This window comes from Perkinsus marinus (genome assembly GCF_000006405.1).
Source record: "Perkinsus marinus ATCC 50983 genomic scaffold scf_1104296961726, whole genome shotgun sequence".
Classification (NCBI taxonomy): Eukaryota; Perkinsozoa; order Perkinsida; family Perkinsidae; genus Perkinsus; species Perkinsus marinus.
Window position 1 is genome coordinate 84485 of NW_003205702.1, and position 15285 is coordinate 99769.

At 46.4% G+C, this 15285-nt stretch overlaps 1 protein-coding gene across 1 annotated transcript; it reads left to right on the forward strand.

Annotated features, from left to right (window-relative positions):
* Nucleotides 1-5510: 5510 nt before the first annotated feature.
* Nucleotides 5511-11010, forward strand: Pmar_PMAR023079 (hypothetical protein; the record flags this gene model as incomplete). Its single annotated transcript, XM_002772230.1, has 14 exons — nt 5511-5609; nt 5732-5969; nt 6013-6118; nt 6164-6241; nt 6557-6722; nt 6762-6923; nt 6967-7060; nt 8006-8153; nt 8711-8882; nt 9110-9226; nt 9552-9711; nt 9755-9847; nt 9894-10157; nt 10367-11010. 14 exons carry the CDS (start codon nt 5511-5513, stop codon nt 10891-10893), a joined length of 2424 nt encoding a protein of 807 aa, XP_002772276.1. The 3' UTR covers nt 10894-11010.
* Nucleotides 11011-15285: the final 4275 nt, after the last annotated feature.

Here is a 15285-nt window from a genome sequence, read left to right on the forward strand (position 1 = left end):
CCCTAGGTGATTCATTTCTGCTGTTTGTGAGGTCCCAATCAGCTGACAACTCCTCGCTGAGTATCCGAGTAATGTCCATCGTTTGATTCCAAATCGATAGATGCAGTGGCGTGCCTAAAGGTTGAGACTTTCATGTTAAGTCTCAGCAGTGTTGGGAAATATGATCGCTTTCCTCAACTGAGCAGCTGGAAACGTACAAGAATCTCCGGAAATTTCCTAAAAACTTTTATTTTGCCACCAACACATGTGGTCGGCCATGAGATATCTTCCAACGTTGTGTGTGAGTGATGTGTACAATGACAATGCTCACATTTGTCCCCTTTCCGCTGAGCGTTTACGCTGAAACTAAATTCGTTACATAGGAGGCGGATCAACCTGAATGCAAGTCTCGACTAGCCAGAATGGGGAGTTCAGCCTAGCCCACATGGAGTTACGAGCCGACACTGCCAAGTGCAGCAAAGTGTTGTGTTTGCTATCAACAGGGTCGGACCACGTAGTTACATCATCAGGAGATATCTCATCTTTGATAAGCGACAGAATCTGACAATGCTGTTATACAATACACCAAGTTTCTGCTGCTAGCACCTGTCTAGCTGCACCTTCGTCATTTTCTTCTAGCAGAGAGCGAACCTTTGAAGATATGTCATCACTTCTCGACCGTTTTTGTGGGCGCCTCGACGACGGGGACATTCGAGCTCTATTATACCTATCCCGACAGGATTGAGAGTATACTCATTGACGGGATGCCCTCTCAAGTCCGACGCGATGACCCTCCACAATCGTTCCTATTGCACAATCTCCTACAAGCTGTGCTAAAGTCTAGGCTAGCTACTATGCTATGCTAATATAATGATACGAGTGATGATAAGGTGTTCAATGTATTGTATGTGATAATATTGTTTTCATACTATCAACTCCCACTCGTATTATTAATAATAATATGTCTCTATCTTCAAGGCTTGATGCTGAGATGGATAATGGAGAGTCTAGATCTACCACGCAACGAATAGATACAAAAGGTAATAGAATATCATTATAATATAGATACATTAAATATGATATAACATCCTGTTAACATGGTTATCGATATAAGGTATAATAATATTAACAAAAATATATGGTTTTAGACCCTTCAAAGAATAGGAACCACTGCCCTAATCGCAAATCGCAAACTAACGTTGCAACAACACCTTTCGCAGCGACGACAGAGAGCTAACAACGCGAGCGTTCGCTACTGAAACTACCGCTAAGATGTATAAGCTGTCAAGCCAGATGAAGTGGTGAGTTTGGAAAAATCATTCACGCCTCACTAGCCCCCAATACGGCGCACCATCCTTGATGAACATCTCCTTCAACTAGATAGATCGTAGCACCTCCCGAGTTGATTCTGTCAAGTAAAGCCCCTACGAAATAGTCTTGTTACCCCTTCTTCTACGTCACAGGTGATTGTGCTTATGCCAACCCTATCAGGGACACACCGAAAAGGTGCTGCGAGCACTCAGATCTGCGGTAACGCAGGATCATAATCGATCACTCGGGCGCTCGCGACTGCTTCTAGTGTTGTGTGGTACAACACTAGAAGCAGTCGCAAGAAGTCGTAGAAGCAGTCGCAGGCACAACTTGTGCCCGTGGCTAGACCATTGTGCCACATTGCTTCCTTGCCCCTAATTTTCGGTCCGAACACAATTGTTCCTGTGTGCCAAGGTGCTGCAAAGCTAGAGCTAGTTGTAGCTCATACGTAGTTCGTAATCATAATTGTAACGTAACCGTTACGTTACGTAACGTATCTATTGTACGTCCGCTCTCGTACAAGGTTATATCTGTTGACTTGTCGTGTATTGAGTTCTATTATTAGGAGATTACTATCCTTAGAGTAGATCCGTATCATTCGCAGACGATTCGAGATCTTCTGGAGTCCATGGTTCCACTCACGTTCACGCAGCCCTGCAAGACCTACAGAAGTGGTAACTGGTGTTTCTTATGCTCAGTGCTGCAAAAAAAGTTCGCTCTCCTCACCTGAGCTCAATATTTCCCTCACATTTTATACACGAAATTGGGAGGATATATACCATAAATTTACAGAGAGTAGCAAAGATTTTCCAAAATTTTTCTTCAGATTTTTTTCATATTGTCACGAACACATGTGATTGACCATGCACCAATTTTATGACACTGTTTATGTGAGTCAACATCGCCTGAGCAACCCTAAACCATTTCTCGGAGAAATGAGTAAACTTTTCACTTCAAAATGAATTCGATTTCACAATGATTCAAAATCATTCCTTAATTTTGTGTGGAACTCGTTTGAACTTTTGAACAACTGCTTTAGAATTGACCGGGAAATGGTGCAAATTCAACGGTAAATGTTGCCTCCCGCTGAACTCCTCCCAAAAACACATGAATCGGTCAGGGCGTGAAAAATGGTCTCTATTGTGATTGCGTAGAATGCGGCTCAATCAGATTGTAGGAGTCAAGTCCTCGCCATTTCTCACTGTAACGATCCGTTTATATACTCACTTGTCTAAGTGCAGTGTAAAACATGGCATGTGATAATGAACTAAGATTGAAGTTTCACCCTAGTGATATGAATAACACTAGTGAAAAACATATTTTACGACTACTACAGGCCGCGAATATCGCGTTTTTCACCGAGTTTTACGCCACTTCCCGCAAAACGGGTGAAACTTCATTATACTTTGCATCCACACTCTTGTGGAAGTATGTTCTCATTCATCATGGCTGCCGATGATGATCAGCACTGCCTGTTTGGATAGCAGTGTGGGAAAATATGCACATGTTCAACGACAGGTGTTGGTGACAATATGAAAATTCTGACGGAATCGTTGGAAGGTTCTGCTGATTTTTTATTCATACGAATTCGAGCATGGATGTACAGAAACCAACAAGAATTCACTTAAATTTCCAGAAAAAAAATTATCACCGACACACATAGTTGACCATGTGCATATTTTCCCACGCCGTTGGATATAGTCATCACACTAGATGTCTCTTCACGTCTCCCCTATTCTACGTGCTGGCCTCCTACCTAGTGCCAGCACACCAGCCGGCATTACCAGCCGATTGCTGCTTACTATGGGATCTCTTAAGGAGGATATATTCTATCAAAAGCCAATAATTATACGTGGTCGTTACAGCACTTTCCTTTTTTTCAACTGTCAGGTCGACAGTGTGAATCTGCCAGGACAGAAGGGGCTTTTACTGTCACCAACAATCACTCTCTAGTCATGTCACAGCTTTCTCCTGGTAAGTTCAAAACTACTGCGATGTTCAGGAGTAATCACTGTTCGTGACGGCGCAGAGCACAAGGGTTTATTCATTTCTCATGGTTTAGTTTTCTTCAAGGAAGCATCCGGTTTGCTGAGTTGGTAGTTTTCCAAATGCCTTCGATGCAGTGGAGGGGAACTCTCAGGTTCCTAAGGAGGCGCTGATAAATACAGAGCCACTCAGCTGCTGTCGGAGCTCCAGTCAGCGGCTAAGCAAACGGAGTGGGATAGAGTGCAGTCTCAGCTATGTAGCAGGGCGGAGAGGTTATGCAACGCTCATGAGTGGGCGCCTTTGGAAGTAAGTAATTCAACACGCCGAGTAGCTGAAACAACTTCATTGTTCAGGCATTCGACGGCTTACTGTTCCTACTTGAGCTTCTTGCCGACCTCGGTGATGGCAGCGTAGAGAGTAGATGGGCGAAGGTGACGATTGTGTTGATGCTCTGTACGACACTGAACGATGTCGTGTTCTAACAAAGACATGCTGTCGTTGCACCCATTGTTATCATAGCCCTGCGTTGGTAGTTTTATAACGTGTTAATCAATAGCAGTGCAAGGAGAGAGCAGGGAAGAGATTCATCCCCACAGGAACTACTGAACCAACAGTAGTTACTCAGAGTATCTAGTGCCCGGCTTAGTCTCAACCGTCACGGCACGCGACTGCCACTGGGGGTGACACTATACTCCCTGTCCATTCATCGCCTAGCTCTACGAGATTCTTGGGGAGTTTCGACTAAGTCTAACGCGATCTGATGTGATTTCATGTCGATCGCCACGTGAAGGTGATGTCTCCTCTGAGGACTTTTAAGAGTACACTCGAGCCTGGCAGTGTATCTCCCTTGCGTTGTGAACTATTATAAAGGTATCGAGTTTAATACATGTCAATTCGCAAGCCAGGGATGACCACGATTGCCTTAGGCTGTTCTTCTGATAAAGTTGGTCGCAGTTCATAGAGCTCTTTGTGAGAATTCGGAGTACTCGCCACAACAGGGTCATGCCTTACTGTAGTTGTATATTGTCGGCCGTCTTGTCACTCGATTTCTTCTATGGCGAACCGGAGCCAGTTCCCTAGTGTTATGGGCTCCTCCACGACTTATCCCCCACCGCCCTTTCCGGAGGAGTACTACGTCGTTAGCTATGTGGTTATACTCGTACGTATAGTGTGTATCCATTTGATATGAAAATGTAGGACAAATTATAGTGAACAAGTTGTCGCTATCATCACAGTCCCAAACGGGTACTTTCATCACAACATATGTTCATAGCCATTGTTACATTGTATATGCGATATAGTTTAATCTCGGAGAAAATAACACACATTTGCATATCAAATTGTTTGTGTTAGGGTATACTCTCCGTATGCTTGGGCACCTGCGTCTTTCCCTGGTCAATTTTCATTACCCCCAGGCCCCAACTATGAGGACAATCCAGCCTGGGAGTAAGTACGACCTTTTATAGAGCCTTTACGCGAGTCGCTGATCAGGCGGTTCCGACGAGCTATGTCGCACCCAGTGAGCACGCCGGTCGTTCCTGAGGCGGCTCGGAAGAGGACCGACGAAGTTTTAGCCAAGCTCAGTGAGGAGCGCAAGAAGTTGATGGTAGATGCACATAGGCATGCGATGGTCGATGTAGCTGTGCTTGCTAGTCACGATTCCCCCCGTTGACCCCGTCCAGTGTCGGAAGTAACTGCCTAGGGCATACCATAGCGGGGGGCTTTGCCACGCCTCTACTTCATGAGGTGAGAGTAGCTTGTGTGAGCTCGATCAGCGGTATCGATAGATGGAGGAGGGGCCTGGCCCTCGAGAGATTCGGGCTCCCATGGGGCCGTCTATGAAGGTCATACGTGAAGAAGATCATCAACTGACATCTAGGGAGGCCCCTAACTTTGGGGTGAGGCTGAGACACTCGTATGCAGTGTTGGACGAATGTATGTTCGCTCTCCTCTATAGAGGAGCCCCGGTAGAAATGTCCAGAAAGCAAGGAGAATTTACCAAAATTTCCTCACAAATTTCATAGTGTCACCAACACATGTAGTTGACTAGGTGTATATTTCTCTACCCTGGCTGTATAAGGGGCTGTTCAGGGCGGTCTTGCTCGCTTCGGACCGGTTGAGGTTGACACTTTATCGCCTGAAGAGCGACCAGTGGCGGCCCGTCGGAACAGCAACGCTTTCAGAACTAGCCTTTCTCACAGGCGTAGTACAATTGATAATTTCTTGTAAGTCTAATGACAGATGTCTTTCATTTCGATGGACATTTCCCCTTCAGAGAGGGAGGATTGAGGAGGTCTATGTCGGCAGATGGACGAATAGGAAGTGCGTATGAGGTGAGTGCTTAGGACGAACATTACTGCTACTATAGGGCTTTGTTTTGCCCGCAGGATGGAGATGAAGAGAATCAGGGAATGCTCAACCAGACGGCTACATTTGGGTAGGGGTTTGTGCTTAGGTCGGGCAATGCTGTCAGATCAGGTCGCCAAGACTGAAGAGGAGGTCGACTATAGGCGGTTTTCCGAGCCGTACCACACGGCCGGCCTTATGCAGTAGAGGCACGGGCAATGCCGACATACGGGACGCTCATGCGATGTGTTGTAATGCATGTCCGTGTAAACGTGGTGGTAAGCTGCCTACCTGCTGTGAGCACTGCTCGCTGGAGAGCAAGAGGCGTCCCGAAGGGCGCGACAGAGGTGAAGTTATTTTTTATTTGTGTCGGAAGTGATGTTTTCTCAGTCGAGGTGAAAGACACAGCTTGTAATACGGACTGGGAGGGGGAGAGGGAGCTTGATAACTCGGCGGCTATTGTGAGGAGAAGGAAGAGGCCGCGGAACAGCAGCTCGTGGGGGTGCTGCTGAATCTGGCTATTGGTATGAGCTGTGTTTAGTCCTCCTGAGGGTGATAGGGAATCAGCTGAGGATGTTTGTCATCACTTCGGTCCCTGGCGAGGGGAGGTGCCTCCGAGGTAGAGAAAATGCCGCTGATATCGGCGCTTATAATGCATGTGTTGGTGGCAATACGAAAATTTCTGTACACTTCTACTCCAGGCCGTTTGTGAACTTCGGTAAGCAGCGAGGAAACTCCCCAAATTAGTTTAGGAATAAGAACATGAGGAGCGAATTTTTTTCCGAAGGAAATTGAAAAAATCTACATTTCCCGTCGGCGAAACTTTCACAAAGCATAGATATAACGATTATTCATTGAATATTGGAATGAACCGTTTTTGGGATATGAGGGCGAACGAGAAAATCACCACCCAGCACCGGTGTCGCCTTTCCAGGCCTATCCCACCAGAGGATGCTGCTGCACGTGAACGCATAAGGAGGCCGGAAAGGAGAAGAGCAGGCCGAGCCCCGGGGGGCCAGGCCAGCGTGGTGCCAACGCACGAGCCTGTCCGAGTACGGCAGAGAGATCAACATCAGAATTCGCAAACCACTAGTGTGGAGGTGGGCGAGTAGGAAGGATGCTCTCCTACTGTGAAGTAGGGCACTTTCCAATCGTTGCTGGACGAGGCGGAGGCAGCGGTCGTTCCCGAAGTTGTGAATCGGCATGAACGAAATCACTCGCGAGGGCATCATCATCATCAACAACGTGATCATCGTGGAGCGCATCGAGGCCATAGGAAGGACCGCAGGGAGAGGGAAATAGTATGTGTTGTATTTCTCCAGAACATGCAGTATTTGTTCCCAGGGTGTTCCCAGGGGAGGTGGGAGTGTTAGCTCAGTAGGAAATGTGGAGTCCCAACCTGGCGATGAATACGGGGCTAGCTACATGAATACACTAGGTGGGAGTAGCTGTGTTGGAGTAGGAATATATGTTCGCTTTCCTCACCTGAGCTCAGGAGTTTCCTATACAGTGTTGGAGTAGGAATATATGTTCGCTTTCCTCACCTGAGCTCAGGAGTTTCCTATGCAGTGTTGGAGTAGGAATATATGTTCGCTTACCTCAGCTGAGCTCAGGAGTTTCCTATACAGTGTTGGAGTAGGAATATATGTTCGCTTACCTCAGCTGAGCTCAGGAGTTTCCTATATGAGTTCAAATACAATCCGGATAGAAGTGTACAGAAACCAATGAGATTTTCCCATATCTTCCTCAGTATTTTTCATATTGTCACGAACACATGTAGTTGACCATATGTATATTTCCTCCCACTCTCGGTGGGAGAGGGGCGCTCGGCGTGCTGTGATTGGTGTTGCGATGGAAGTAGCAGTAGAGTGATTGCGTGCCAAGTTGATATGCAAATATGGAGAATGTGTGTTTTCTTTTTATTGATAATGAACAACTTGTCGCTATCACAATCTCGAAAGGTTACTTTTATCACATCACATGTTCATAGCAATGTTAACATTGTTTATGCGATATAGTTCAATCTCGGGAAATGATACGCATTTGCATATCAAATTGAAACGTACTATTTGGTGTATATAAATGGAGTTTCACCCTAGTGATATGGAAAACACTAGTGAATAACATATTTCACGACTACTGCATATCACCGCGAATATCGCGTTTTTCGCCGACTTTCACGCCGCTTCACGTAAAACTGATGAAATTTCAGTGTTGGGTTGTAGTTGGACATTTTGTAGAGAAGATTGTATATTAGTTCATGTCGCTCTTTGCGAGCGTTAGGAATGTACTCGAATGGGAAATGACGTAGTTCGCATATCAAATTGAAACGCACTGTACTGTTCGACTCGGGAGAGCTCAAGAGGGTTCCTCTCATTACTAGATCCGGAGGCTCAAGAAGTAGAGAGGGCGGATCGTCATCGTCACCCTGAGGGAAGGGTCGTTCGGTCTGATCTGCTCCGAAGTGGTCCCGTGGGAGGCCATCGTAACTCGAGGAGAGAGTCCTCTGAAGATCCCGACGAGACGGCTAGGTGGGTGTGATGTTACTTGTAACAAATCAATGCCACTTGGATATGAACTATGTTGAAAAGTCCAACTACCGTGATAGCTATATACAAGTACTTTCTTCAAGGCATGCATATTCGATTGAATATATCCACAGCTACTAACATAACACGGATAGCATCTGGGGAAGATAAAGTGTCCAAATTTCGTCAGGTTTATGGTATATACCATTCGATTCGTCACACTAAAGGGAGTCGGAAAATGTGTAAAATATAGTTTTCTACCCCATATATGTGCAGTTTTTGTCATGTATAGACTTCACACGTAAAATGTAGCTCGATACCATCGTTTATATGGACAATAGTATCGCTCGCCCGAGATATATATGCGCCAATAAACGCAGCTGTTGACTTTTCTGGTATTCTCTGGTCGAAATTCAATTTTCACCAACACGCGTTATCGTTTGATGAAGCTTCAAGTAGATCTGGTATAACATTCGTTGTTGGTAATGTGTTAAAATATTGGGAAAATTTTAATGAGAAAAGTAAAAAAAGAAATTTTTCGGGAAAAAATGTATGTGTAGGCACTTGTCTTCCGAAGATCCTTCTTTCGATATCACCGCTGCTGAGGAACCTGACTTTGCCGACCCTGGTATATGTGATGATGCGGTTTCTGACATACCTGGCCCTTCGGAAACGGTATCATTCGGGGATCGTCATGGGAGGGAGGAGAGGCATAAGATGGTGGATACTTCAGTAGGTTGCCGCTACGGTACGTGTGAACTTGATATGCAAATGTGTGTTATTTTGTCAGACAAATTATAGTGAACAAGTACCCCAGACGGGTACTTTCATCACAACATATGTTCATAGCCATTGTTACATTGTATATGCGATATAGTTTAATCTCGGAAAAAAATCACACACATTTGCATATCAAGTTCACCCGCGTTGTACTTGATGTTCGTTATTGTAAGTGTCAGCTGCAAGTTGGGCCGGAGCTGTATCGGCCTACTGTGGCAGCTCCGCATCGGAAGAAGGCTCAGCATAGGAAGAACAGAGATCCTGAGAGCAGTGATGGAACTCTTGAAGAAGAATTTGTGAGAACTCAAGGGCGATCTTGTTGATTGACTCAGTGGAGTTTCACCCTAGTGATATGAAAAACATTAGTGAAAAACACATTTCACGACTACTGCATACTGCGAGTATCGGGTTTTTCGCCGAGTTTTACGTTGAAACTCCAGTGTTGGAATATATGTCCGCTTTCCTCAGCTGATCTCAGGAGTTGTCTCACTAATTATACATGTTTATATACGAATTCGGACAGAAATGTTCAGAAACTAACCAAAATTTTCTGAAATTTCCTCAGAATTTTCATATTGTCCCCAACACATGCAGTTGACCATGTGCATATTTTATTGTCAGGAGCAGCACGAGTATGGGAGGGGTGCTCCGAGGTCCACCCGAAGGCCCCCACTTAACATTTTGAAGGGCGAGAGAGTCGTGTATAAGCGGACTGATAGTGGGAAGGATCTCATGATAGGAGTTCGCTCGAGGCGTAGACATGATAAGAAAAACGGAGGGAGTAGTGAAGACTTGAAGATCCTTGGGAATGTGAAATCTTTCAGGTGGTAGGAGTGAAAGTAGGATGTCTTCTGTGGAAGTGGCATCTCCTCGGGGGAGGAATAGGGCCAGTCAGGAGAGCTATGATCCGAATAAATGTGAGAGACCCTTTGGGGCACTTTCAGGTGACTCATTATCCCTCAGCTGTAGTACCTCCGGAATCCACTGTGATTGACAAGATTTCCAGTTTGGTGTCGGAGCGATCTCCTACTAAAGTAGAGCGTGGGAAGAAGCGTGGGAAGAAGAAGGCGACAGCACGAGCAAGGCAACCCCAGCCCAAGGCCAAGTCCCGGGCTGCCCGGAAGAAGACCGGCGTCATTAACGCAAAGAGGGGGGCTCAGAGAGTGGCAGCAGCTAAGGCCTCATCGAAGGGAGCGACCGAGGCTCGAGGGGCCGGCAAGAAAACACGTAAGGTTGTGATGGGAACTATGCAGGGATCCATCTAGCTTTGAGAAATAACGCTGCCCAGGGTTTGATAACAATAAGAAAAATGATATTCCTAATGTGATGATATTTACATGGGAAACTGATTGAAGAATCTGTTCCTAGCCATGTGGAAGATTCAAAATGAGTTCCTCCCGGGAAAATTATAGGTTTCTGGATCGAAGTCATGTCAGGTGCTGGAAGACCGGAGACGGTTGTGGCAGCCCATGCTCATCGTGAGGGCGGCCCGACGTGTGCACAGTACTCTCCGGAGGACAAGTGTTGGAAGAGTGATGGTACGGACAAGAAGATTCCTGCTGGTCACAAACTTGTTTCATATGCGAAGGACCGCACTATGAAGATTTTCAGCGGTGTTAAATGTGTGGTGCCGCTAGACTCTCAACAGTTTATGCCGGTGATTTTCCAGCTGAAGCCGTTCCAGCAGAAGATGCCAGAGACTGTGTCTGAGGGCAACTCGGCGATCATACTGGTGTTAGAATGTGGGGAGGGTGGCGACAAGGCTGTTGAGGAGTTTCCTATCTTGCTACACTATGAAGATAAAGAGCGGGCTCTTGGCACTGGTGATTTCTTCATCGTTCGAGCTGGCATTACATATAGTATCCAGAATGAGCACCGGAGTAAGGAGGCTAAGATTCTTATGGTACTTCGACAGGACACTGTTGAGGATTCTGGCTTGAACTCGGACCTTGAGATCTCATGATGAATCCTGCTTATGGCGACTATCGGTGTATCGTTGTTATTGGAATTCATTTGTCAACTTTGTATGATCGGTTGAATGCAGTAGAGCATTTTAATAACATACCATGTTGTGAGATGAGGCTTTAGGGGGGCCTGCCATGCAAGAAGGGTTGTATGAGAATTGCGTTGGAGAACGGGAACTCGTTGGGATCGTTTTTACCGTCAAAAGTTCAACTTGGAGATGTCGCATCTTCCTTGATGGAAAGCCCCGTATCGTCAGCGTTGGAATATGTGTTCGCTTTCCTTAGCTGATCTCGGCCTGAGATCTCAGGAGATCTCCTGAGATTCTCAGGAGCTTTCTCACCAACCGAGTCGGAATACAAGAGTTTGTATATGGATCCGGTAAGATCATAAACCAATGAAAAATCCCCAAAATTTTGCCTCAGAACTTCAATATTGTCACTTTCAAATGTAGTTTACCATCTACATATTCCCCCACACTGCATGTCGTTACCTTCAAGGCGATGAGGGAATTCTCCGGAAGTTCCAGTGGGTCTTCCTGTCGTTTCAGCGCGTTCAGAGCTTAGCTGAGGATCCCTCACGTATTGGCTATCCGAGGATCGAGCTCATATGGACGCTGTTCTCATGTCAACTGTTCTAGATGGTATAGATCTCTTCTAGCTGGTCAGAGATAACGAGCTTGCCGCGCTTATCAAGGATTCCATGTGTAGGGTAGGGCGCTTGACCAACCCTGTACCAGCGATGTGATCATTGCTTATGGTCCGACTGTGGCGTCGAAATATTGCGCCGTTGACACGACGGCCTCGATGCTTGGCCGTCTAGTCTGATAATAAATGGTCAACTTTGGCGGCTAAAATGCCCTCGACCGGGTCGTGCCGCGGCCAAGTTATATAAGAAGAAGATCTTTTTTAGCAAGTATGCTCAGAGTACGGATAGTTGCGCTGTTCGTAACGAACAGCGTGTTCGTACTTTTTGCGTGCAGAGCTAGCTTGTCACGCTATAGTCTGTATGATATTGAGGATCCTCTCTACCACTTGACCGTTGTGGTGTTCGCCCCAGTGAAGCTGTTGCCGTAAGCCCCTACAACATCAACTGACGAGTTCAATCATGTGTCGGAACGATTTCAAAACGACCACCTATTTCACTAAAATCTAGGGAAATTCCTTGAAGACAGTCTGGAGAGGATGGCGTTTTTCAAGCCCACTATCGCTTTGATGAGTTTTACATGGATCTTGCTTCTGACTGGATGATTGTTTGATGATGGGAACTAGCTCAAATTTAGGTTTTGTTCGATGATAACGGGAAGAGCAAATACACGTCCATTAGTGCAGACCTTCGAGAAGTAGGCAATCCCGAGTTCTTTCATACCGCCTCTACCATTTTCTGATGACCGAGAAAGGGGAGGGAAATTCTTGGCGTTACGTCGACGTTGTCATCCTCTGGCTTATAGGCTAACTAGGTTCTCTTATTTCTCGAACCACGAGGGACATTCATAACAGTGTTGCTGCCATGTGAAATACCATCGAGAAGCATGTGAGCATGGCATGTTACAATTGTCTAATAGTCTACACTCTGAGTTCGCGAGTTCAGTTCTTGTTGCGTTTGCCAGTGGGTTATTGGAAAAAGTAATGACTAGCTAAGAAACCTCGATGGCCAGCACGTACAACTGTTCAGAACTGTTATAGAGCATTTCGGAATTCTCTAACTCTTTTAGTACATACTGTACTCGAAACAATTCTGTCATCGAGTTTCTAGCTACACCATCGTAGACCACCCATCATGGTGTACATTCAATAAGTGAACATAATTGTGAACTAGGGTGCAGGGGGAACACTTGAGCACGCATGCTCGAACGTGGAACGCGAAATACTCGCACAGAAATAGCCGCAGGTAAGGATGCCCGGATATTTCAAACATGCTCATCTCAGGTGGGCGAGGGTGAGTCACCTGCAATTCACAGTAGTGTAAAGCTGTGTTCGATATGGAACCCGTTTTACGGTTACGATTTCGAGTCGAGATCGTTAAGAAGAATTCTCTCTTGTCGGGAATCTTGCCACTCGCGAATTGCGCTGTGGTTTTTGATATAACACCGCCAAGTGCTCTACGCATCTGTCTAACACGCTTCAGAGCCGGCTCTGTAGTCATCCGTGTTGTAAGATGCTGCTGCATCATTGTCGCTGTCCCAATCCCCCGTAACGCACGATATATGTCTCTCTGAGCTGAAGGAATCTCTTAGCTAAGCTTATGATGAAGATAGTCCTCGACGGGTAAGTATAATCCGGCCTTGTAAGGCATTGTCCTGCAATTATATCCAGTGTAGTGTTATCTCAATGGGCAAATCACTAGCAGTGTTGGGATAAGAGACAGTGCTCCAGGAGTAGTGGAGCTGGATTATAGGGGAATGTGATTTGATCCCACCACAGCTTCATGGTCTTGCCTGATGCTCAGTGGACGCATCTGAGAGCTCAGAGTCTAATCCAACACTGACTTTACTCACGGTCGAATACGACTTGAGAATGGCCCCGCAATGAAGTTTCGGAGCAACCTGTGAAGCGTGCACGTGTGTCGCGTGACGCCGCGGTCAATGGCGCACAGTCAGTGAGTTCAGATGGCGAGTCGCGGGTGATGGTGATTCGTGGATAGTCTCCAATGCTGAGTATGTGCGGGGCTATGACAATTCAGTGTCACTCCAGTGGGGCGTATATGAAATCTACCATGCTCCAAGGCTCGGAGGACCCACCAGGGCGCCTGCTTGAGGTCTAAAACGAACCCGATGTTTACATGATAGAACGTCGTACCTTGAAAGTGGGGCGTCCGCTATGCTGTAAGGACAGGATCACAAACTAGTTAGAACGGCAGCAGCGTTCTCATGGGGCTTTTCACAAGACTAAGGATCGCGAGTTCCGATGATGAGGATCGAGTAGAAGCTGTTTGCGGAGAGAATACACTCTGTTGTTATTGTTGGTTTTCCCGCGACCATGATCGAGTTCTTCCTCCTGAACCCCTGGTCGTCAATACTCGGCATTATCATTGCCGTCATTGCAGTGAAAGTACGTCCAATGCGAAGAAAACCCATTCGCCGAGAATGTCTTCTCAGATGGTATCAGCCGTTATGAGAAGGAAGACAGGTCGTACCCTGAATAACACAGACAGTCTCGATGCCGTTTCTCGGTGCCTGGTGAGCTGATCGGACGCAGTCGGATGATACATGACGTATAGGTCCTTTTTGAAGACGATATGGAAGAAGCAATTTTATTCGTTCATGCGTCTATTATTTTTCAAGAGAAGGTAACTAAAGCACAGCCGTTAGAATCTATCGTCACAACGTGGCAGCTATTCTTCCCCATGTTATAGATCGAATCGTGTCGTGACCACCTCAAGTCTTAGGTCGACTTTTCTGGCTTCGCCGAACAGTTTATACGTATTTATGGGAGAGAAGGAAGATTTGCACAACGCTTGGTGCATAGTGATGGTAGACAAGGGCCTCAAGTGAAACAACTACATTTCAACGTGATCTGTTCAGAAGGCCGCATGTACTGGACTGATGCTCCCGAGGACTGGAAACCAATGGACAACATAAGCTGTGTGGAAGAACAAATCACTCATGAGGATTTTGAAAAAATGCTCGGGGAAATGTGCTCGACCCCTCTTCCCACCAAGTAGGGCCGCCGGCTGAGCCCTCTGGGGTCTTATGGTCATTCAGGAACCCGCTCTGGCGAGTTGTGTTCATCCAGAATTACAAACCAAGAGATAGCGATATCATAACCAGTGCATTCGTCTGGAAGTAGGTGAACACATTTGGCATAAGCTGCTACCGGTGTGTTCGTCAGGTATCATCATTCGATCGCTGATGGTTTTACGGCTATGCGACACGTCGGTCAAGGCGAAAACTGCTTTATTATATCGCCGTGGTCAGGTTGTCTCCCGTTGCACACCAGTAGATGAGACGAAGAGTATGGAAGAGATCTTCGGTACCACCCGCAATGTTTCAGCCAGGGTAAGTCTCGTGGAGCCTCGATCGATCCATGTCTGGTTATTGTAGGGCGAACTGATGTCTGTGACTGAGAGTGTACTCAAACTATTTCGAGCAGTTTTGAAGATAGTATTTCTATCAAAGGACCCTCCCAATCCATGCAAGCCGAACTATCGTGCGCGGAAGAACTCCAAAAGGTAGCGCTGCCGCACTACCTGTAGTTGCGACGCCGCTCGACAGCGGACTACTGAGAAATTTCAGCTTCAAGTGACTTGATTTTAGGGTTTGCTCCTTCACCGGACTTGGCGAGGAATTTTCCGTGGGGGAAATCAAAAATCTTGCAAGACGCGCCTCAGAAGGTCACCCACAGAAGACAACTGTCAATGATGTACGTTGATTGGTTGGGGCCTACTATTTCTA